The following is a 24,278-nucleotide window of genomic DNA, read 5'->3' as shown; positions in this document are numbered from 1 at the left end:
GCAGGGCAGCGGGGAAGGGGGCGGGGCCGTGCGGGACCACGCCCCCCTCCCCCGCCCCGCGGCCGCTGTCCTTTATCAGGGGCCGCGCCCGCCCCGCCCCGGAGCCGCGGCCGCCCGCCCAGCAGCGCCTCAGGTAGGAGCGCCCGGCCCGGGCCAGCTGCGCGGCGGGCGGGGGGGCCCGGGGCTCGACGGGGGATGGAGCCGGCCGGGGGGGACCAGCCTGCGGCTCCCGGGGAGCGGGGAAGGCAGCCGGGGACCTGCTCCCCTTCCCGAGGGCGCGGGGCAGCCCTGCGAAGCGAGGAGCTGCTCCCTCCCCGGGCACGCGGAATGGCGGCACCAGATGAAGCCAGCATGATGATTTGTGTTTTTTGAAATAATCCCATTTTACCCTTCAGGACGGCGGTGGAGGGTGGGAAATCCCCAATGCCGCCCCCATAAAAGCCAGGGAATTCTGGATGCCATCTCCCTCCCGCTGTCCGCAGCGCGGGTGGAGCCCGCCTGGCAGCGCTGCGTCTGGCACACCTCCACCCGGGATGCTGCTGGGGTCGCGGCTCCCCACTTCTCCCCTCCCTTGCCAGATGGGGCACTACCATATTTCGCAAGTAAGATGTCGGGGCATTTCACCTGCTCCGCTCCTGGTGCTTCCCCCAGACCCAGTGCCTCAGCCCCGAGGGGTTTGGGGGCACCCGTGCAGTTTGCTGCAGCCTCGGCAGCTTCCCAGCGCCGGGCCCCGGCCGAGCTGAAGGCAGGGCCACAGCGCAGCCCGCGCTGGGGGCTGGGGGCTGCGCACTCACCCCTCGCTGGGCCTGCGGTGCCGGGCCCTGGAGCGCGGGGCAGCTGCCCGGAGTCAGACTGCAGAACTAGCACGTGGAGCTGAAGAACATGCTTTTGACTTCATTGCTCAGGTTGTGAGGGCAGAGAAAAAGGAATATCAGAAAATATCAACCACGTTATTTTCAGTTATGCTCAAACCTGTACTTTATACAGGCTCATGACTAAGGAGATGAAGTGCCAGCCCCTTGAGGGAAAGCCTTTCAGATGCAGCATGAACCACTGCCAATGTGGTTGGCAAGATGCTCGCCACCGATACTTAGGTACCGCTCTGCAGCATTTGTTATCGGTGATGTTCTTCAAGGCAGAACACATGCCCGGATGCCTCCCTCTGCAGAGGAAGTCATTACCAAGAAGCTGATTTGCGCAGCAGCAGGCATTTCTGGAATTTTTGATTTCTGATTCCAGTTTGGGAAACTGACAAACCATCCACAGTCACAGGTGTCAGCTACTTGCATTTTGTGGATGGATTTAACTAAGGGCTTCACTTAGAACATTAAATATTAATCTGCTCATGTGCTTCAGGGTATTAACTTAATAGGTGTCAGGAGACCTTGATGTTAACAAGCATTCTGTGCCCCCAAAACCATGCTTTCGGATAACGTTCTTATTTTTCTTTTTTTCTAACGCATCAGTGTTTGACATTGCTGAGTGTGGGGGAGCTATGTCTGAAGCACCACTGTGTCACTACTCCTTCCCCCCTTCTTCCCCAGAAAGCTCCATCCAGCCTGGCCCAAGGATGGAGTCCCTCCCTGAAGCAGTCCTGATCAGAATCCTGGCTTCCATACCTGCAGTGGAGCTGGTGCTGGCGTGCCGCCTGGTCTGCTGCCAGTGGAAGAACCTGGTCGATGGAGCCGCGCTCTGGATCCTGAAGTGTCAGCAGGAAGGCCTCACTGGAGCAGAGTCACAGGAGAATGCTGAAAACTGGCAAAACTTCTACTTCCTGAGTAAGAAAAAGAAGAATCTCATCAAGAACCCATGTGGTGAAGGTGAGAGACGAGCATAACAAGCCGCAAGATTTCATAGAGATGTCCAGTCACTGGGAACTGGGTATCTCCAGTCTTTGAAAAAAGATTTGATTGCTATCATGTTGTAGCATTTTCTTCTTGCCCAAGTCAAATCACCTAATGCATGCAGTCAAATCACTTAATGGGCACGAAGGCCTTTGCTAATCAGCCTCTGCAAAGGGCTCTACTTGACATCAACTTTATATAAGCCCCTGCAGGGACCAGAGTTGCATTTGAGAGACAAAAATGTCCTTTGCTGAACCCCTGTCCAGTGCAGTAATGGTAATGGCATCTGGGTTTCCGGATTGCTTCTTGCCAAACTGTGACAGGAAAGGTCAAGCCTCTCCCTGCTCAGGAAAGCCTTTCCCCTTGGCTCACCAGGCACTTCGGGCTTCCTTGCTTGAAGCAGCTCAGGGAAATCTTGTTTGTACCCTCCTTACTGCAGCCCATGTTACAGAGCTGTGCACACACCCCGTTTGCCGTTATTCTGACAATCTGTGAACTTCACTTGCCAGATGTCCAAGATGCTTAGCAATAAGCAGCAGAAACCAGGCCTCCTAACCCAAGCAGCAACAAATACATTTCACACATCACAGACCAAAGCAATATCAACACAGCCTCTCCATTTTGTTTACAGATGATTTTCTGCAAGCTTTTCCAACATCCATGTTCCTTCTGGCTAAGACCAGAAAAGCCCCATGTTTAGGGACACCCTGCTTGTGGAAATACCGCTTAGCAGTTTAGAAATAAAGCAATCGCCATCTCTCCCCAGGCTGTTCCTATGTTATGACATGGGAAGTGCTGACACACAGCCCAGAATACCTACAGAGTTTCACTGAGTAATTTCATAAATAAACCCACACGTACACAGGCATTTTGGCGGGGAATGTTAGAGTTTGTTAATATGAATTCCAGCCAAACTAAAGTTTTGTGCCTGACCTCTACATAACAAACCACATTCTACATGCAAAATTAGGGCTGCATCTAACAGCATGCCTTGTACAAGCCAGAGAAAGGTTCCAGTGTGGAAGGTTGGGTTTTCCAGGCCCACAGAAACCAAGACTCATCTGAGTCTCTTTTCTGCCATTTGCAGAAGACCTGCAGCACTGGGGAGAGGTAGAGAATGGAGGTGATGGCTGGAAAATTGAAGAGCTCCCTGGGGACTTTGGAAAAGAATTCCCTAGTGAAGAAGTCCATAAATACTTTGTTACATCTTACGAGTAAGGCTGCTTTCTTCTCTTATTCAGGGAAGTGGACATTTTTGGTTCCCCAGTCCCAGGAGAGACTGTGATACCAGTTAACATCTCACATTTCAGGTGGTGTCGAAAGGCTCAGGTCATTGACCTTAGGGCTGAGGGCTACTGGGAGGAGCTGATGGATACAACCCAGCCTAAAGTTGTGGTAAGAGACTGGTAAGTAGCAAGGATGCCTCAGAAGACAGGCAGAGAGTCAAGAGAGAGAAGGAAGGGCAGGGAGGGCATATACCTGCACTGGGCCTTAAAATCTCAGACAGGGCAGGGTCTTGGTTCCAGGGCCATCGGCAGCTCTTGCAAGATTCAGATTGTTGGTGCATAAGGCCTCCAAAGATCAGGTTCCCATTGTGAATGAGGGAGGGTGGGGAGCTGGGGTAAGAACCATCACATATTCCCACCTCAAGCCCCAGTAACTTGGCAAGATTGGCAGGGCCTGCATTCAGCAAGATGCAGTTGCACGCTCTGGCTCTTCACAGAGTTCCCAGAGGTAAGGCTAGCAGCTTGGATCTCCTTGCAGGTACGCTGCACGCAGCGATGCCGGCTGCCTCTATGAGCTCTGTGTGAAGCTGCTCTCGGAAAATGAGGATGTTCTGGCTGAGTACAAAAGTGAGACTATTGCCATCCCTCAGGACAACGATGCCAGCTGGACTGAGGTGAGGTACAGCTGTGGGCTCAGCTGGTGACACCCAGCCTGCATGAATTGGGAATATTTTGAAGCAGGGGAGTTCTCCTGGCGGAGGAGAAGGTCTGTCATGTGTTCCATGGAGCCATGACCCTGTGATTGAACAAAGGGATTATACTGGAAGGCTACCTTACATAAAACTTGGAAACCTGCTGAGCCACTAATGCAGGTGTAAGATGAAGGAGATGCCCAACTGGGAGAGGTTCAATGGCCTCGGAACAAGAACAGGATCAAAGCCTCTCCCAGTAACTCCCAGTGAAAGTGTCTTTCTTGTTACCCAACCAGGCAGGTATGGTGCGGGCAAGTGGGGTTGAAGGCTCTGTGCAGTAAGGGTTAGCTTCGTGGTGGCTTGATGCTGACTAACAACCGTTTTCTCTCTTGTCCCAAAGATCTCCCACACCTTTTCCAACTATGGGCCTGGGGTCCGCTTTGTCCGCTTTGAACATGGTGGCCAGGACACACTATTCTGGAAGGGATGGTATGGCGTGCGTGTTACCAACAGCAGCGTGACAGTGGAGCCATAGCTGTGCTGAACTGGGGCCCGCATGCCAGAGCTGACATCCCGCAGGGCATCCCACGGCCCCTGGATGGTTTCTGCATGGTGCCGCTTCCGGGCTGTAGAGCATACAACCCTTCCGTGTATGAATGTGCGTGCAAGATGCCAGGGGCCACTATCCATCTTTCCTCAAGGGGGCTATCAAAGAATGCAAATAGGTTTGTGAAGGCACCACACCAGATTCTACCTCACCGCTTGCACTGATGTTCTCCGTCAGACATGAGATCACCTAGAAATCCTGCAGACCTTACTTCTCTCTGTAGCCACTAACCCCTAGCACCCAGCCCGAGATAGACACCCCTCCTGCCTGCTTTCCAGGCTTGGGCACCCCTTGATTTTTAAGTGCTACTTTGGGCATATTTTCTGGAAGTTGAAGGGGGAGGGGAGGAAGAAAGAAAAGCATAGCCCTTGTGCCTGAGAACATAGCAGGGAAACCCAGAGCCCTGTCACATCTCTGTCACCAACTGCTTCCATGACCTGCAGTGGGAACCTTAGCTTCCCCCATTTATAAATGACAGATCTCATTGCTTGCCTCACAGGGGCTCTAGCTTGGCTGCCAAGTGCTTAATTGCTAGTGATAATGCAAAGCCATAGGGATTGGATCCTTTTCTCTTACACTGTTCCCAGCATCCATTTATAAAGGGAAGTGCTGGGAGGTGAAAACTCTCTGCTGTCCTACCCTAGGGCTTCATTTGGCTCCCTCAGGCAGACGGCAACTGAGAGTAATTGCTGGGGGAGAGACAACAAGGACTCAGGGAAATGGGTTGGAAGGAAACTGGGGAGGGGTCCAGGAACAAATGAAAACAAACTCATCTACCCATCCCTGGCCTCTGCATGCTTCATGGAACAAGCACCCTGGTCATCCAGTATGACTCTTCGCAGGCAGGAGATACTCCTCACGCCGCAAGCTGCTGTTACAGCCCCACTTGATCTCAGTTCTCCTTGCCTACTAACTGTCTGCAAAAAGTACACATCTGCCTCCACTCTGTGCTCACTGACAAGACAGCACTTCATACGCACTCCCACTAGTGCCTCTTGATACCACTCCGGGCTGTGAGCCACCATCCTGAACAAAGACACTTAAGCTTCCCTGAGCCAAGCCTGTCCCTGCTAGGCAATCCTCTTGGAAGAGCCTCTCTTCAGTAGAGCTGGTGTTACCTAGAGACGTAGGCACTCACATTTTTGTGTCCATCTGTCTGTCTTCCCTTCCTGGGCTGCCAGCACATACACACTTGAACGCCACTTTGCATCAAAGTGCACTACTACAAGCGCCATGTACAACTATTACCTGTAGCCAAAGGAGAGCGCTTCCGCGCCGGTCACTTTGTGCACGCTCTGCTTCATCGGGCTTTCTGCACTGCTGCACCTGGATGCCTAGGGCACACCGGCCTTCTGCACCACAGCTGTGCCAAGCCAGAGTCCAGGCAAACAATAAAATGACACAACTGTGTGTGGATCTTCCCTTGTGTGCTGGGTATTTGTGTCCTGTGCTTAAGCATGCTTTTTTTTTGTTCAGTTATGTGGAGTGATGTCAACCAGCCCCATCCAAAAACCAGGAGTCCGTCTATCTCGTATAATACCATGAGTCTCCCAGAAAGAGGTACATGCTCTGTTCCCCAACCCAGCAGCCTGAACCTGTTGGGCGCACTTGATGGGCAACAGGTTTGCAGAGCAGCAGCAGGCAAAGGTGCACCTAAAACATAGTGGGAATTTGTGCAAGGCACAGAGGAGGGCCAGGAAGGCTCCTACACAGCCTAGCCCTGACAGATGCCCTCCAGGTCATCTGTAACTGTAGCTATGCTGTGATCTCAGCCTTGGTTCTGACACAGGAGAGACCAAAATCAGTTCAAAATTTAACTCTTTCCCCTCCTCATTACCAGTTACAATGCAGATTTATTCACCGCAGCCTTTAATGCAGCTGACAAAGTTGCTAGTTAATATTCAATTTGCTGCCAACTCTCTGCCCCACCGAATAAATGAAGCCTCTCCCTGTTCCTAAGGAATCAGTACAGCAAGGGGATCGATATCCCACATCCTGATGCAATGGTTAAACTGAGCCTTTCCTAAGCTGCCAGCTCACAGTCAGGACATATCGCAGGATTAGACCTTCGAAATATTGTGTCCCTTGCAAATACAGGTTAGGGCCATGGTCCCCACTTCAGGCTTACCTAGGCTGAGCCACTAAACGCACACGGCCTCCCCAGCAGCTCTGTTAACGACGGATGCAGCTGCCAGGGGGCTTTCCCCCTCCACACTTTCCCCTCATGTTCACATTGGCCAGGGGCATCCTGCAAAGCTGTCCTGGCCTTCCCACTTGCTTCCAGATGGTGCTTTCCAAGGCACGCAGTGCCTTGCAGCTTCACTGCAGAGCATAGCTACCTCTGCTCCACGGAGCTGCTTCCAAAAGCTGCTGCTGGCCCCGGGGGAGCGGCTGCTGCTTGCGTTCAGCCACATCAGTGCTAGAGTCCCAGTGCAAGTGAGTGCCTGGGTACTTGGGGGAAAAACAGTCTTGCTTGCATTATAAATACTTTGTTCCAAATGCCTTTTGAGTTTTGATACCAGAAGTCTGAACACACCGAAATCTGCACCATACACATACATCTAAATCCATGACGATGTCGCTCATCTGTCTGAGATGAGCAGAGTACAGGAGGTTAATGAGTTCTCACGTGTTACAGGCTTCAAGGAAATTGAGACGATGCAATTTCATAGCATTACAGAAAGTCAGTGCAACTGTGACAAAAGGGTTTGGATGTATTAAAGCTCCCAGCCTCTGAAGGGCTCTATCACACACAGCTTCAAGGGGAATTCCTCCTGCTTTTTACCGTGCCAACCCCAGCAAGCAGCTGTGTGATACTGCACAGCAGCTTTGGGGAACATTGATGACCAGTGCAGACATCTGTGCTGCGCAGACAGAACGAGGTCTGTCCCCAAGTAACTTGTAACAGATAATCTCATCACCCAGACTCAGAGTATTTAGAAATCCCAGCATTAAAACACAATAATTGAATGTTGCTGGAACATTCACACTGAAGAAAAGAACAAAACCGCACAGAAGGGTCTCCTCCCAGTCCTGAACGTGGCCACGAGAGCTGTAGAAAGGGCTCCTATTTCCTTCGCACATCAAACCCACAGCGCACCACGGCCGGCTCTGGGGCAGATCACTGCTGGGCTTAGCAGTGAGCTACACCGAGCAAAGAATGGGAACATCCTCTGAAACACCCCATGCTGGAACAAAACAGCTGGATGATGAGAACTGGAGAGACTAAGATGTGGACTACTCACTTTTGGCCAAGTATGAACGCACGTCTTACCCTGGCAGCTTTAACACGCAGAGGCACCAAGAGAAGCCCCAGATGCCGCACTCCATCCACACAGCCCTTTCCTGCTCTCAGCAGCTGGCGTCCGATGTCCTGGGTAGCCAGTTGCATCTTGGTGGCTGCAGCTGTACAAGATCCCACCGTAATTTTCTTTTCTACAAAGCCCACCACAGCCAGTCCTGGCTGTTATACTTAAAAGGGGTTTTTCTTTTCATAATGGCTTCTACAGCAAGCCTCTCGCAGATGAGACAGGGCCTGGCAAGGAAGTACTAGCATACATCTCTTGTCAAATCTAATGGATTTTTTCCTATATGAAGCCTCTATTATTACCCACCTAGGGGGTTTGCAGACAGATGGAGGAGTTTGCTCCCCCACCAGGCATTCAGGGCCAGGGTTGGGAGAGAAAGAAAGAAAGAAAGAAAGAAAGAAAAAAAATCATCTATCTGACAATTCCCTGTTGCTTGCAGCCCAGATGTTCCAGCCAGCTGTAAAAGGGAGGATAGTTTAGGAGGCTGATTCCCCCTAAATCAAACAGCTTGTCGAGACTGGGAATGGCACCTCGGAAAGCCAGGATAGCAAGGCATCAGCCACACCTGCAGCAGAGGCTTCTCGCCTAAAGCTGCATCTGAGATGAGTATGGTCACAACTGGAATGGAAAGCCAGTGACTTATCCTTGCATTTGGGCCCACAAGGCTGTCAGGAGTAGAAAACCTCCAAAGACCTGGAAAACACTGGGCTAGTGAAGAAACACCCCCTGGGGAACAGCCCCCTCTTTGCAGATCAGCCACAGCCATTCCCACGCTTCCTTCATTGCTGTCCCACACCACATAAGATATCTCGGGGAAAAGCAAAGTCCACAGGTGAGCAGCATTGGCACTGAGCTAACCCGAGTCCTTCTTCTCCTTCCATCCAGCTAGTTCCTCCTGATGTCCTTGGGGCAGCAACCACCCTGTCCTTCTCAGTCTCCTTACCTATTAGGGGAAGAAAGGGCCTAAAGATGGTTTCCTACTGGGGAGGTGCTTTGGAGTTAGAGAGAACAACCATAGTGAGTTCAGCTGGGACATCTCACGGAAGCTGGAAAGCATAACTACTGCCTGGGACAGCTACGCGAGAGAGCTGAGCTCCTGACACAGCAGCCTGCAGGTAAAGCAAATGTACCCAGACAAAGCAGAACGGGACAGACGTGGTCACGCGTGGCATGTGAGGAAGAGACGTCACAGGAACAGAAAAGCCAGACACAGCCAAGCCAGCACAGAAGCACGCTTCTCCCTCGTCTTTCGAGGAAGAGGGTTTAGTCTCACGCAAAGAAAGCTCGCAGCAGAGGTACCCAGCTGTCTTTGCTTCCCCCTCCCAGCAGCGCCAGGCTCCAGCTCGCTGGCAGCCCCCAAGGGCCAGTGCTCTGCCAGAAGCCCCCTGGGCCCCCAGCCCAGCCCCGGGGAGTGCGGTGACAACAGAGGACACCCGGGCTGCCAGCAGCGAGGGGCCTGGGGCAGCTGCTGCCTACCACCCCTTGCCCCCGTGGGCTGCAGCTCGGGCTGCTCCGTGTTCTCTCTGTTTGCCCCGTTCGAACCTGCGACACCCCACGCGTTGGGAAGCACGGCTGTCTCTTGGGCAAGAGGCACTCGCGGCACACTTGTCTTGAACGCAGGCAGTCTTTTAAACTGTAACACACTAATCAGAACAGTGAAAGCTTTCCTGAACACAGACCGAGGGCTGCCTTTCAAGTTTGTCTGGAAGCAGCAGAACTCACCCAACATTATCCTAGGACATTGATTTAAGAGTATCACTCAAGTCAGTAACATTCTTTCCTTGCAGAGCATCTTCCTACCTTAATCCAGCCCACAAGAATCAGAAGAATCACACCCAGAGCAGCAGGGCAGTCTGCATCCCCATCTACACCGTGCCCAGGCGCACGCAGCCACTTTGCTGCCTTCCTCGCAAGCCAAGTTCAGCAGCCCTCCCCAGCAAGGCAAGAGTCCCAAGCTATATTACACATGCCCTTGGCCAACCCGCCTTGGAGCCACTCAGAGCAGCTCATCTGGAGCTGCTGTCTGTGCAGACCCATTAACCGTAGCGTGTTCCCAGGAAGGCAGAGAGGCCGTAATAAAGTCGTAAGAGTGCTCGCTGGACTGACGGATCATGGGGGAACGCATCTAACTGCAGCAGAAACAGGAGCTCAGCACGAACCAGGGAGGGGAGCAATGCTGGCAGTGTGATGCCGCCCACTGAGCACACTGCAGATGTAGGTACCACGTTGAGAAGAACCACGGGAAAGGGAACGTGCTGTGAACCGCTCTGTGAGCCAGCTGCCTGGTGGGAACTGGGTAGAAGGGGAGCCTGGTTAGCGGGATGGGTTGTACGAGCACTCACAGGTAAGCGCATTGAAATGCATAGGGGCAGATAAACCCACAGGCATGTGTGCATGTCCACAGCCACGCAGAGCACTTCAGAAACCACAGATTTGGCCTTCCTGCACTGTCAGGACTGCGATGTCCTCAGACACTGACCACCCTAGGGATCTGGCACAGCCTCTCGCCTGGCATCAAACGAGCCTGCCTCTGGCTGGTACTGCCACGGACCCCACAACGTTGCCTTTTGGCTTCCCATAGCTCTTTTCCACATGCGTGCCCAGGGCTGCTATTGCAGAAGGAGCTAGGAGATGAGAGCTAAGAGCACTGTGGCCTGCTGCCCTGTGGGAAGAGGCTAGTTTTCCCGAGCACAAAGCTTCTTCTCTGAGCAAGGGCAGGAGACAGAGGTAGAGGAAGGATGATGTCAGAGCTCTGCTACTTGCAATCCTTCCAAAAGGTCCTGAAGTCAAGCAGTGCCGTTTCCACCTCGCCACACACTGTGCAGTTCCTCTCGTTAATATTGACACATGAAACATTGTAAAGCAAAACAGATAAAATCCTGATCCAGATATGAGTAATGACTTTGCATCTTTTTGTAAATTAAACCTAATCTTGTGTTGACTATGCTATACAAGGAGAAATAATGAAACAGATTAAGATGAGATCTTGTTCAGCAAGACTGAACAAAAGCCAATTAATTTCCAGCAGGATTATTGTGAAGTCTTTCTCGTCTTAGACAAATACCATCAGATAGAGTCTAGGTGCTAGTGGAGGAGCCCTGCTTATTGGAGCAACAGCTCTGCCTGGACAGATGAATATAGTGCCAAGACTCAGTTAAGCACATGGAGACTCCCGTCTTGCTCTCTTCCCCAGTCTCTCTTGCCAATTTGCACACAGGAGAGAGATACTTTAAAACCAACACACACCACACACACCTCAACCACACACCCCAGGCCTGGCTACTCCCTTCTCCTGAAGGGAAGGAGGACTGAAGGGAGTCCCCTTCTCCTGTCTACGGCAGACCCCTCCCCATCTGTACATCACTCCTGACTCAGATTCATCTAGTCCTTCTTCAAAACTTTCTGGCTATAAAGGCTTTACCCCCTGCAAATCCTTTCTTACAGCCCTTCACCATGCTGAGATGTTTCCTCTCTGTTATCCAAGCTAAACCTCTGCTGCAGTCTCTTTGCTACTTGCCTGGTCCACAGCAGAGACACCTATCTGTCTGCCATGATGACAAGCAAGGAGATCATTCCCGCCTGCTCACATCAGTCCTGCTCCTGCTATAAAATAGAAATCTGGAAAAAAGCAGGGATAGAAGCAAAACGATCCAATGTCATTGCTCTGCCAGGAAAATGAAGGAAGGCTTGGCACAAAGAATGACTGGGGGATTTGATAAAAGAGTTCAGCACCACAAGGCACATCACTTGGGAATAATTCATCCACTTCTGAGTACATTCACCACTGTATGGGAGCCCTGAGCCACCTCCAGCCTGTGGGACACAAGGAAAGCTGCAACAGAGGCTGCGGCAGGGAAGGGTGGTGGTACATCACAGAAGCAGTTGGCATGGAGAAGCAAATCCTAGTTCTAGCTGGGAAGCTTCAGGGCAGGAACAGAAACCAACACCAGCACGCATGGAAAAAGGGGAGCAGCTATGCTGAACTCACTGCCCCACTCCAACAGCAGAGGGAAGCTGAAAGCTGCCCTACCCTGCCAGCTCACGACAATCCCCACTTTTCTGACAGTACTGAGAGCTCCCCACATCCCACCAGGGACAGAATCTGTAACAGCTCGAAATAAAAGGCATTGAGTGAATTTGTGGACAATTTACTTGGAGAAAATACTTTTTATTTTCACACCAGATTGAAAAAATAAAAAGTAAAATTAAACCCCGTCAAAGCCTGCAGCATTGGCATTGACAGACAAAAATGACTTAACAGAAAAAAAATGGGCAGAGAAAGTGATTTTCTTTGCCTGCATTGCCAGGGGAATTAAATCTTGTTTTTTTCGCCGTCACCACCAAGTGGAATAATCCAATATATTAAAGCTAATGTGCTTCTTGTATTTATTGCTGTGTATTTGACCTAACAGAGTTTTATTCCTACATTAAGAATAAAACCATTCCAGAAGGCAAGCTGCAAAGCTCTAGATCAATTACTACCTTCTCCAACAGCTGAAAAGTGAGTTATTTCTTGTAAAAGGAAAAAAGTAGAAAATAATAATAAAAGTAAAAAAAAACTCCTTTCCCCCTGTGCAATGAGTTCTGCACTGCAGATCTGGTGGAGTTAGGTAATATTGAGTTTGGTTTCTAAGCAACATTTTAAAACATCAGGCAGCAGCCCCAGTCGCCCTTTTCAGACGCTTGCATCCCCCATCCTGCACAGCGCAAACTCGCAGTCACCCACCGTCAGTGGGAACCAGGGCTGGGGAGAGCAGAGAGCACAGCTCCAGCCCATGCTTCCCACTGCGGCCTCGGGGACCGCGTCAGGTTCAAGTGCACCCAGCAGTGACAGGATGCATAACCACCCATACAAAGCAGCTCTTGTTGGTAAGCAAACAAAACCATGGGCACAAAGCCAGGAAACACAGCACTAAGGGCTAAGGTAGCAGTGGACAAAGGTGGAGGAATAAAACTCACCGAGCCAAAACCACTGCAACAAATGTGAAAACACTTCTCCTCGTGTCCAGGCTTGGGGCAAGTCCGCAGTTACGCCAGGCACAGGATGCCAGCCTGCCTGGGAGGGGCTCGGACCAGCATACATGAACTGACCCCCTCTTTCTTACTTTCAAGGCTCTGACACTTTGCTTGGCGTGATTAACTGGTACACGCGGTTCTGTGGATCCCCGGAGGCAACACCAGCTCCTAGATGACACCACTGGGGGCCGTTCACTGGAATATCTGAGCTGAGATGCCCCAGATCAGCCGTTCGCAGAGAGCGAGGAACACTAATACTTGCTGATCCCACTGTTTCTCATGGCACGGGTTACACCACCTGGGGTGGGGGATGCTGAAAAGCTACCACAGTATATTCAAAGAAGCAGAGGATTTCTTTCTTTTCTAGAAATTTTGGTGGTAGCAGTGATTGTGAGGAAAACCAGATAAAACAAAGGAAATTACCCTCATTTGTTGCTGTTGGGTATTTCAGCTCAAAGAAATGAGAAGCTGCTGTACTTATGGTTTGACACGCTCCTTACAGAAAAGGAGATGATGCTGCTGGACAGTTATGAAGGTCAGCGCTTGTGTTCTCACCACAGACTTTGGAATGCGGTATAGATTGAACAGATGTGGGAAAAGGGGCTTTTATACAGGCAGGCGAGCCTAAACAGCAAGATATCTTTGCCCAAAAAAAAACTCCCCTAAAAGCCATGGGATGCATTAATTCCTGATCTGTATCTAGACAGTGCTTTGCTCCAGGAACGAGGGCCATGATATACCTACGTGCTTCTGAACTATCAGCAGATTTTTATTACCTTCCATGAGCTATTATCCCTATTTTAGCACAGGGATGGCAGAGCCATAAGCCTGCCTTAGCTAGGAGTCACACAGGGAGCCTCCGAGTACAGCCAAGAATTCCAAGCCCGCAGCCCTGTTTTCTGAACCATTTTGCCTCCCCAGACAAGCCTCATTCACTGCTTTGCACAGCCTCCAACACAGCATGCGACCATGTGGAATGAAAGTTTGGACACAATCAGCATACATTAAGAAAAAGCATTTGAATTGTTATGATTTTAGTAATACAAAGCCATTCCTCTAAGTGGACAGGGCTATCTTATTTTTTCTTTTCTCCCTTATGCTATCAGGATATGGACAGAGTTTATGTAATTTTAATAGAAGTAATGATAAAATCCTATGCATGCATAAGTTCCAGTTACATTTAACTGCAACCTTCAGCTCAAGTGCAACCAGTCAATCTGAACAAACTAGTCTTTTTAATAGTTTCTTGGAAAGTTTTTTTGCTGCTGCCTTTTTTTTTTTTTTTTTAAAGCCTCAAATAAACCATTTTGCACATGCAGCCCTAACTCTCACTTGCCTGGGAATTTTTAAATTATTGACCAGGACAAGAGCTCTTCCTTCATGCATACTCCATCTAATCCTTTCATTTACTGTGCTTTTTGCCTGCATACAAATTGAATGACATTTCATCTCATTTCCAAGCCCCACCAATGTCAAGGTCTACCTCCCTCAGTAACAATACCCAGTTGGTGTCAGATGGGAATCCACACAAGCTTTCCCTCCCAGAGCACATCACTGCTGCACACCTGTGTGGCAGAAAGCAGCTAAAAGGGTTGTTATGTCCAGCAGACAGAGAAACAGCCTGGACATACCCCGGGATGTCCGGAGAGTGTCTACCACGAGGCGAATAAAGGGACCACGCTGGCTCTTGTCAGAGCACGGCGCAGTGCTGGATGGTGACATCTGTCTTGCAAGGCACTGGAAGCCTGTCCTGCCGAGCCCCTGGGTGTCAGTGCTAACCAGCGAACACCCCTGAGCCAGGGGTGCCAGGCTTCAGCAACTCACTCTGGATCTCCTCCCTCACAGGTTACACTTATCAGCAATGCTACAGCCTTCCCCTACGCGTAGAAAAGGAGCAGCTGCCTGCAGAGACCTTTGAACTGCCTGAATAATTTAATCATGCCCATTTCCCTATCTCCCCACATTGCAGCCTGGCCAGACAGCTAACTTGCATCTCCAGAGAACATTAGAGCTAACAGAGAGGCAGAGGTGTTGCTGTTTTCCTAATGACTTGTATACTACAACCCAGAATCCCCAGCCAAGCTTTTCCAGGCTGCTTTCAAAACCTTCCTTTGCATTTGCTCCTTCCTAAGTCGAATGATCTTGGTCAGAAGGAGGTGGGAATAGCCAAGGTGGGAGCTCTTCCTGTCCAGATGAACTGCTGCCTTCCTTTGGACTGCAACTAACTGCAAGTTTCATGCCTCAATTTACTTTGTTCCCAGGAAAGCCTTCTGAAGACATTTGAAAGACCAGAGGAGCTAGAGTCCTGCTGAGCTGCGCAACTTAGAAAGGCAAGCAGACCTCACACAGCAAGCACAAACAAAAGCAGACAGAGCACAATACAGGGGATGTAACATCCAACAGTCCGAGCACACCAACAGAGACCCGTATGAAGAGCCACAGCGTCTTCTCTCTGTCCACAGTGTCCCAGAGAGAGGGCTTTGCTCCAGCCTACTGCCCTGCTTGTAAGAGCAATGCTACAGGGTCTGCTTCACAGCCCCATCTGCACTGATGCCTGCTGTGCCATTCGCACCCTCTGATCCATTCTTCCCCTGACACCAGCGATCACTCCCCTCTCTGGGTCTTAACCTTTCACTCTGCTCATCACCCCGAACAGCCTGGCAGGCTCCACATAAAGCTTGTCCTCATTAATACGCACAGCAGCAATTCCCTGGCTCATCCACACAGGTAATCAGGAGTCTGAAGCTGGCCTCAGAGACCACATAGCCCAATTAACTACTTGACACTCTCACAATCCCACCTGGAAACAGACCTGGAGAAGTTACCCTATGTGTATCTGCAAATCACTAGATAAGGACGAACAGCACCTTTAGAAAACAGCAAATGCCCCATAAAAAAACAACAGGCAGAGCTTGCAACACCTATGTTTGTACAAAGCACTAGGGCTGGAGAAAGAGAGAAAAAACTGCAAAACTCCAGCAAGATGCAAACTCAGTGCTCCTCCTCGCATGTGCGTGAAGGGGTGTGAATGCCATCACGTGCGGGACTGTAGGTAGGAGACATGTCCCTGTCTCATTCAGGCACCCAACCCCAGAACAGACAGGACATGCTAGCACAGACCAGCCTCTGATCATTATTATTATGCAGAGGCGATAGGAACGTGACCCAGATTTTGAACAAGAATTGACAAGAAGTGACACTGCTGTGGGGCATGGATCCCACGTACCACAACGTTGACCAAACAAATCCAAGGGTATTACCCCGATATCCTCGGTACTTTGAGAATCGTTAACCTCAAGAGAGACCTAGTCCCAGGCCAAGCTGCTGGACTCCTTCCCAGCATGGTCACCAGGGCTTTTGTCCATCCTGCTTCAGTCTTTTCATCCCATGCTCACAGCCAGGGAAGGAACCAGGCGATAGTCATCAAGGACAGCTTCGATACGCGACTAGACACCATCAGTCAATCACATCATGAGTCAATTGACACGGATTCCACTGAGGCATTCATTTGCCACCTGGAAATCTTTTAACCACAGCTCTGAAGACTGTTTAATGACAGGGATGTTTCTTTACACTGTCTTTCTTGGGAATTAATTCTAGTAGCTTCATTATAAAGAATAAATAACAAAGGCACATGGCAAAGGACTCCTTGAAAGTCTGGGGGATAAACTTCTCCTGCTCCTAAAGACATACCAGGGGAAAAAAAAAAAAAAAAAAAAAAAAGAAAAAATGTAACATTTCTGAAGAGATCAGTAAATAATGAACAGGAAATCCTTTCCCCAGCACTAAGTCAGTGGAGTTCCATGAATAATTCACAGCTGCTAGGGGGGGAAAAAATGAATAGAAGTGTACTCTCCTGTCTCCAGGGCTCTCCTCTCCAGGACTAGCACAGCTGAGCTTGGAGGTTTCTCTCCTGGAAGTGAAGACATACTCCAGAGCATCCCTGAACACCTCTGTGTGCTGAATTCGATATATGGCTCTGCACGGTCTCCCTGCATGGCTGCCGAACGCATCACTTCATTTTCAAGGTCTCAGACGCCCACTTACAGACCTCGAGACACCTCTGCTGCCTGATCCTATGCCAGACCAAGCACCAGGGGAAATAAATCCATCTGAAGGGATGGTCATGGAGTACAGCGAGGGGACCGGGGCATACAGCTGGCTGCTGACATCTTTCTCCCACTGTGTGCCAGGCACCCCCTCGCTCCAGCTCAGCCAGCCAGGTCTCTTTAGTGACAACTCCCACCCTGTCAGAAAGGTCTAAAAGCTCCGTTTAGCTGAGCTGCATCACTCTGTGCTTTATTCTTAACAAATAACAACATACTATCCTCTATAGCCCCTTTCATTCCCACAGCTCAGAATGCATTAAGCTTCTCAACAAGCATAAATGAGGTAATTAAATAACAATGCTCCTTTGAGGTAAGAGAAGGGTATTAAGAGACCCCCTCAGACCCCACTGAAATGCCTCCACCTCTAGAAGGTATTAGGAGCTGGGAGGATAACAGAACAGTTACACAGACTTATTTTGCTTCCCAGGCCCCCTCTGAGATTTGACCCAGTCAGGATTTTCTACTATACTATTTGAAATTAAGTTTCCACCATAAATACTACAAACAATTTTTGTAATGCGATTGCAGGAATTAGAACTCCTCGCTATTCTGACAACAGGTAAGAGGAGACTTTCCAAATCCTGGGATTAGATGCACCAAAGCCCATAGATGTCAGCTGACAATAGAGCTGGTATTCTCTCTTGGCAACTCTTAGGACAGCCAGGCTTTATATTCTTCATTTAATCACATGTCACTATAGGTTAACTCATGCCTCTGAAGTTAAAAATCAAAGCAGTGCTCTAGATAAAGAACAATTTACCACTACCAGAAGTTGTTCAAATGCTTTTTCTACAGCAGGCTAGTGGCACAGGAACATGACATATAGGGGCTAACTTTACAGTTTGCTTCTGTCCCTCCTGGCACCCTCGTCCACTCACTCTGCCTCTCAGCACACACCCACACCTGCCAGCAGGCTATAAGGGACTGAGAGCCTTGGGCAGGCAGTGCTGTCCACTGTGGGGCTTAGCACTGCTGTCCACTTTGTCCTGGAATAACTGCAGGCAAACCCGGCTCATCCACAGGCCGGAGCACCAAGGCCCAGGACAGACAGCAGGCAATAGCGATCTTCTGGAGCCCAGCTGCTAGGGTCAGCCCAGCCCCCATGCCAGGGAAAGCATCAGCCTTTCAGCACAAATGATCAACTGTGCAAAGCAGCTTCCACAGGGAAGGGGAAAATGAATTCTTCCCTGATCCCCCCTCCTGAGCTTAGCTTATCCCCGAAGCATGAGATTCAATTACCCTTATCATTATTGTAGCTTGCCTTGCTAGAAATGTTATTAGCGGTGATGAAATTATCCAGCCCTGTTTTACACTGGAGAGAAATACAAGAGGCTCCTCACGACAGCTGCGAGGAAGCAGGCGCTCTCCTCGGCAGAAGGGGAAAGGCTCCTCTCAGAGTGCCACAGCAGCCCTCACAAAGGGAGGCTCAGGACCGTGGCCTTAATTTATGCTACACATCTTTGTCACAGAAGAGGACCATAAGCACACACAAAGGCTGAGCTGTCCTGAACTACACCCTCATGCGAGCTGCGACTTCCAGGTCTTTGTAGCAACACAGTACGCAGAGTTGGCTATTGACATCGCAATTCCCAATCCTGTCCTCTTTTGAGCTCTGGCCCAAGGAGGGCTTCCCCAAATTGTACTACTTGGACCGAGTTTCCTTCATCAGTATCACAAGCGGTCCTTGACCTGTAATTGTGCTGGGCAGAACTCCAGCTGTTTCACCTGGGTATGGAGGTAACAGGACATGTTTCTGACCTAGGGGAGCATCAGCTCTGCCATGGAGGACTGGAAACATGTACCTCAAGAAAAATCAGGCAGGATTTCATTCCTGGAGATCAGGAAGTGATCTGGAAGCAGGCAGCCCCATAGCTTCATCCTCCAAAAGTACCAGGTACCCAGACTGGCTGTCCACCATGGCTGCCATACCGAGAGAGGAGACAAGCAGGACCCAAGTGCGCAGGGCCACCGGGGCCTGGAGACTCATGCACGGCATGCAGAGAGACAGGCGAAGGACAACACAGCCTACCCTCCAGGGCTGCTTACCAGGCATTATCTGCACTACGTAAAAAACCACTGTGTCCACCTCACAAGCAATGCAGCAGCCTACCCTCAGGCACACAGAAGTTGGGGTTGCCCCAGCTTCACCCCTGCCTCAATTATAGCATAAGTTCCACCCAGGTATCATTCTGCCTGCAGGACACTGAGATTCAGCGTGCCTGGTGACACAGGCTTTTAAGAGCAGCGCTGACCCCAGCTGAGCGATGCAAGCTCCATGTGTCAGCAACCAGCACATCCTGTAACTAACGAGGAAAGCAAGCCAGAGCCATCAGGGAAACCAATTTGAACCAAACCAATAATTCGCACCATGCCCTTTATAGTTTTCTCGTTAGGTTCAGGTTTAAGCAGAGCTGGAAACAGTCTCAGCCTTGCTTGGAAGAAGCAAGCAAACTGTGAACAGTGCAAGGGAGAGCTCATGTGTGTAAGGATTCAGGGTGTCCTGGTAAAATGGGACCATGCATGTGTGAAAAGGTAGACAGGACAGCTGTGGGCCTGCAGGTGAATGCAGCTGTGCATAGGCAGGTCCATAGGCTGCTATGCTGTGGGACAGGGCATCACTCATGGGCAGCAGCAGGACAGCAATGAAACACAGGTGGAATAACAGTGTAGGAGCGCAGCACAGACACGCGTGTGGAGAACAGGGCGTCTGCCAGAGAAACCGTCAGTGCACAGGCACAGCTACCCACTCCAGAACTGGAGTACAACCAGGCACAAGGCTGGCAACACCATGCTGTATACACCAATATGCATGCAATTTATTATGTCAGCCAGATGTTTTCTAAGATTACACATAAGGTACTGCCATCAGAAAGAGACATTCAGGAGCAGAGGCAGGCATGCACACAGGTACGTGATCAGCCACAGAACAGATGGGGTGCCCAAGCCCAGGGATCGCTGCATTTGGAAGCATGGTGTTGTGACTGTGTATACACACATACAGGCACACAAAACAACACTTGAGAAGAGCAGCATGTTGGGCGTTCTGTGCACAAATCTGTGCCAGGGGAGTTGAATGTCTCATCTCCTCAGTCTCTGGCTTCCCTTTGCATGCTCAGCGTCTTCTAAAGAGGCTTCCCCTTCTCCAGCTCCAATCTCTCCTCAGCTCCTTCCTTTGGAGCAAGTTTTAGATTCATCACTGTTTTAAAGAAAGCACTTAAAGAACAGAGCAGAACTGATAGCTAAATTAAACCTGCTGAGAGTGCCTGTTTAATTGAAAATGCCATCTGTAATTTAAATGTCAGAGCCGGGATGGTTATTAAAACCCTCCTTGATTACTGCGCCTCATTTCACAGTTTCAAAACAGACAGGAAAAAGCTGCAAATGGGCCATGTAACACAGCACCACCAAGCAATTAATAAGCCTCCCTGCCACACACCAGTGAGGGCCAGGTTAGCTCAGTCCTGCCCCACAGCCATTGCTCCTTCTCGCTTTGTCCCCCGTTGCAGGGCTGGCTCTTGTCTCTGCCCAGTGCCAAGCTGCTGGGAGGGCAGCAGATCCCCTTTTCTATTGTAGGCTGCACAGCAGAGCCAGGCAGAGCAGCCGAGGAATGAGTTCGTCTCTTCCAGGCCCAGCAGGCAGGAAGCGCTTGGAACGCTGGGGAGAGCGGGGTCCCCTCCGGAGGTGCAGCTGCAGAGCAGAGAGGCAGCTCTGTCCCTGCCCTGGCTCTGTCTGGTGGGCAGGCATGTGCTGCTTGCTGCCTGCTCCTTGCCCCTGCTCTCAGCAAACCCACCAGCACCCACGGGCATGTGCGGCCCCGTCATCACCACTCATCCACCCATGGCTTTCCTGCTTCTGGGCACAGTGCTCCCTGCCCTGTAGCCAGCTCTTACCAAGGCAAGCGGCAGAGGAGGTGGCTGGTGGAGCAGGAGGTAAAGGGACAAGCTCATGCCTGTATCAAAGTCAGCGAAAAGAGTGCCTTATCCCGATCCCGGCTAGGTTACTACCAGCTCTGACGCAGAGGAGGGAAGACAACAAATCAGCAGCTGCTGAAGCAGCAGCGCCAAAGGCAGGTTTGCATTAAACAAGCACCATCCATCATCTAAGGCCACAGTCAGTAAGCCACGAGGCCTCAGTGAATTACAGCAGGAGCCAGAGGAGCATGCAGACCATCAGAAGCACATCCTGCAAGTCATCTCCTGCCTGCTCCCCCTCTCCTGGGGCGCAAGAGCAGCCAGCACACCCCACTGCTTGCTGCCAGGGAGGAGACTTGTAGCAGCAGAGCTCACTTCAGACACCCAGACAAACCCATCACCAACCTTGGGTACCACAGCACACCCACCTCCTTGCCCACTGGTCAGGCTGGGGCTGCCCCAGTGCCAGCAGGGCATCTGCATGCCATGTAGACACTCCCCCCCCCCTTTTCTGTATGGGTACTGTGTGCAGAGGCTTGTTAAATTAATCAGTACTGCAGTGGGGACACTGGGAGCACAACAAATTAGTCATTAATGGTCATTGTGAGAGTTGGAGGAGACTTTAATGAGTACCTGGCCACAGCACTATTGCCAGCTGCCTCATTCCACCTCCCCTGCTTGCTCACTTTACCATTAGGCTTAGTCTGGGGTGGTGGTGGGGAATTAAATCCATCACTCCTCTAACATCAGGAGCACAAGGAGAACAGGGAGCAGGGAAACGAGTGCCGAGAGTGTTACGCCCCAGCTCTGGATCTGTCACATTCAGCTGCGGCAGCACAGATCAACAGCGCAGAACAGCCATTGATGAGGTTTCGCATACAACTCCCCCCACTCCAACCTTGACTTTCCTAGTTGTTTTTAATTTTATTCCTTAGCTTCACAATGCAAAGAACATAAAAAGAAATAACTGGGAAATTAGAAAATGCATCAACAGACAAGCTAGGACAAAGGGTAATTAATATTGTCCCTCAGCTAACTCTATGAAGTCCACTAATTAGATGGTAAAAGCACTCTTTATGTAAAGAAAAAAGCGAGCACAAACAGATTCATATTACAGAAAGATCAACTCACATTAAAAAATGCAGTAATTAAAACCATAATAAGCTGTAACAATTAAGGAAACTTTTCAACAACATCTTCAGGCTGTAACATTAGCAATGGTAATTTTTAAAGACAAACTTAACAGGACCCTATAAAAGGAGAAAAAGATCACTTGGGGAAGGATCTGCTGGCAGTCAGTGCTGGGAGCTGGCCTTGTCCATCAACCACCTGCCAGTCACCAGGGACAATCAAACCTCCCCTGGGAACATGAGCTGGGCAGGTAGCAGGATCCTGGCACACCAGTCTCACCACAACAGACACAGAGCCCTTGGAAAGGCCATACCTGAACACCTCTGCGCTGGCAGAGCTCCAGCTTTAGCATCCCAAACACACAGTGCCACAACTGCTTACACACAAGCAATCAAGGTTTAAAAAGGCACCTTTCTAAAGGTGCACCTACAGCCAGGTATGTTATTCAGGAGAAAAAGGGCTGTCAGGAAGAAAGGAAGTACCTCCCCCTATATGCTGATCTCTATTCCACCCAGCAGTCCCACACTCAGGTAACTTGGCTTTTTTTTATTTTTAAACTTGAGGACTGTGGCTGGTGGCAACTGGTAAGGTGCAGCAGGCGCTCAGTTGCTCGTGGATTTAATGAGAGTAGTGTTCACACAAGCTCGGTCTGGACTAGCAGCATGCCAAATTTCTCCAAGGTACCCACAACCATCTGGCTCCAGTATCTCTAGGTTTGTTGCACATCACATCAAAGCAGAGAGGTAAATCAGCACCACAGAGAAAGGCTACCACATACACAGGATTCACCTGCAAATACTTGGGCTGAGGACACATTTCCTCCTGCTAGTTCGAAAAGGAGCAACTGCTGTCTCATGGCACACAGCAATTAATGAATCTGCAGAAAAATGGGCATGAGAGGAAAAATCTTTTGCCCCCTTTCTATGCATTTCTTGACTTACTGCTTTACAAAATACATGCCCTTTGTTCTGGGTAAAAAATTCCCTTCCCTTCAGATAGGCAGACTGTGGAGAGTTGTAGCCATAAAATCCTAGATTTCTTTCTGCATCAGCTATTCCATGCTACATTAAGTTAGGACAGTTAACACTCCAGAATAATTGCCTCCTCCTTTCGAAGAAGTTAAGCAGTGGCATGCAATGAAAATAGAATAGATTCTATTAATTAGGGTCAGGATAGGAGTCTGCAAGTTTCCTAAGTTGGCTTAGAGATGAGAAGGGCTCGCTTCCAGCTGTAATATTGAATATCCCCGTGCCGTGGCACCCAGTAACCCGGAGGAAGTGTATTGTGTATTCTCCTGCCTAGCAGCAGAGCTATCTTGAGAAGCAAATTTGACTTTGAGTGTGATTGAGTGCCCTGGCATCAGCCCAACGAAGCACTTACAGCCCTGATTAACCGTAATCACAGGTATGTCCCAGAGACATACCCCAGTGCTATTTTAAGATTCACTGCTAACATTTGTAAGTAGAAAAATGCTAAACTAAAAAACAGTAATAAATGCTAGGTTCTGCAGTCAGAGAAATTGCAGAAGGAAGGAAACCAGAACTGCTTGTTCAAGTCTACCTATGAGTCAGTACCAGAGCCAATGGTGGGCACACAGATCAGCCTCCTTCCGAGAGCCTACTAGACTCAACACCTCTCCTAGAAGAGAAGTAACTCATTCCTTGTCATCACCTTTCATGGCACAGCTCAGAAGTGCTTACATGGAGGGAACAGTCACAAACCCCAACCCTCACTACAAGATCCTCCTACAACAATTGCCTACAGACTCTCCTCCATAGTCTGAGCCCTCTCAAGCACCAACTTCTCAAGATGCAGGAGCACAGCAGAACCACTGGGCCAGTGGCATGCATCAGGCACCAAGCATTTGGCAGCTACAGGGAGGTCTATAGCGCTGACAAGCACACTTATCAGAGCCCAGTAAGACTGAGTAATTCCACAGCCAATATTCCCTGTCTAGCTGAAGGACCTGGATTTCCATCAGAGAAACCACGGCACAGAAAACCAGAAGTTTCCCCAGAGTCATGCAGTACATGACTTGCAGAGCTCAGATTAGTAAAAAGGACTCTGGCTTCACAACTCCTCCTCCAGCCCACCAGGCCACAGCTGCCAACATGCACAAGATGACATTCCTCCTCCTATCCCGCCACTGTCAGATAGCCATCTGGAGACACCTCTGCAGGTCAGCAGGCTGCTGCAGACACATCTTGCTTTACCTGCAGCACACCAAACACTGCCTCAGATGCTGAAGACTCTGGCTTCCTTCCCCAGAGCTTGGCTTGGAGTACTCCTGCCTCTTAATCAGGGCACTGGGACAACACAGCCAGCCCATAATGTTCAGAAAGTCTTTCCTCCATGAAAACTAGAAATGCAAAACTGGTTAAGTCTTAGCAGAGCAGAAGAGACTAGACAGCAGGAAATTTCAGATTAAGGCATC

The 24,278-nt window shown here is 50.1% G+C and overlaps 1 protein-coding gene across 1 annotated transcript; it reads left to right on the top strand.

Annotated features, from left to right (window-relative positions):
- The first annotated feature begins 59 nt into the window (after positions 1–59).
- Positions 60–5,790, top strand: LOC104332707 (F-box only protein 2). Its single transcript, XM_075437146.1, has 6 exons — positions 60–133; positions 1,545–1,820; positions 2,932–3,058; positions 3,155–3,250; positions 3,609–3,744; positions 4,163–5,790. The coding sequence occupies exons 2-6, from the start codon at positions 1,571–1,573 to the stop codon at positions 4,295–4,297; spliced, it is 744 nt and encodes a 247-aa protein (XP_075293261.1). The 5' UTR covers positions 60–133; positions 1,545–1,570; the 3' UTR covers positions 4,298–5,790.
- Positions 5,791–24,278: the final 18,488 nt, after the last annotated feature.

The sequence above is a fragment of the Opisthocomus hoazin genome, chromosome 16 (genome assembly GCF_030867145.1).
Source record: "Opisthocomus hoazin isolate bOpiHoa1 chromosome 16, bOpiHoa1.hap1, whole genome shotgun sequence".
In the NCBI taxonomy this organism is placed as follows: Eukaryota; Metazoa; Chordata; class Aves; order Opisthocomiformes; family Opisthocomidae; genus Opisthocomus; species Opisthocomus hoazin.
This window is presented reverse-complemented; position numbering and strand designations above follow the sequence as displayed.

What these genes read in the sequence shown, in the direction of transcription:
- LOC104332707 (XM_075437146.1), top strand. Translation starts at nt 1,571, where the DNA reads ATGGAGTCCCTCCCTGAAGCAGTCCTGATCAGAATCCTGGCTTCCATA. An exon ending in AAAGTTGTGGTAAGAGACTG is followed by an intron (nt 3,251 to 3,608) that starts GTAAGTAGCAAG and finishes ATCTCCTTGCAG; the next exon opens with GTACGCTGCACGCAGCGATG. An exon ending in ACGATGCCAGCTGGACTGAG is followed by an intron (nt 3,745 to 4,162) that starts GTGAGGTACAGC and finishes CTTGTCCCAAAG; the next exon opens with ATCTCCCACACCTTTTCCAA.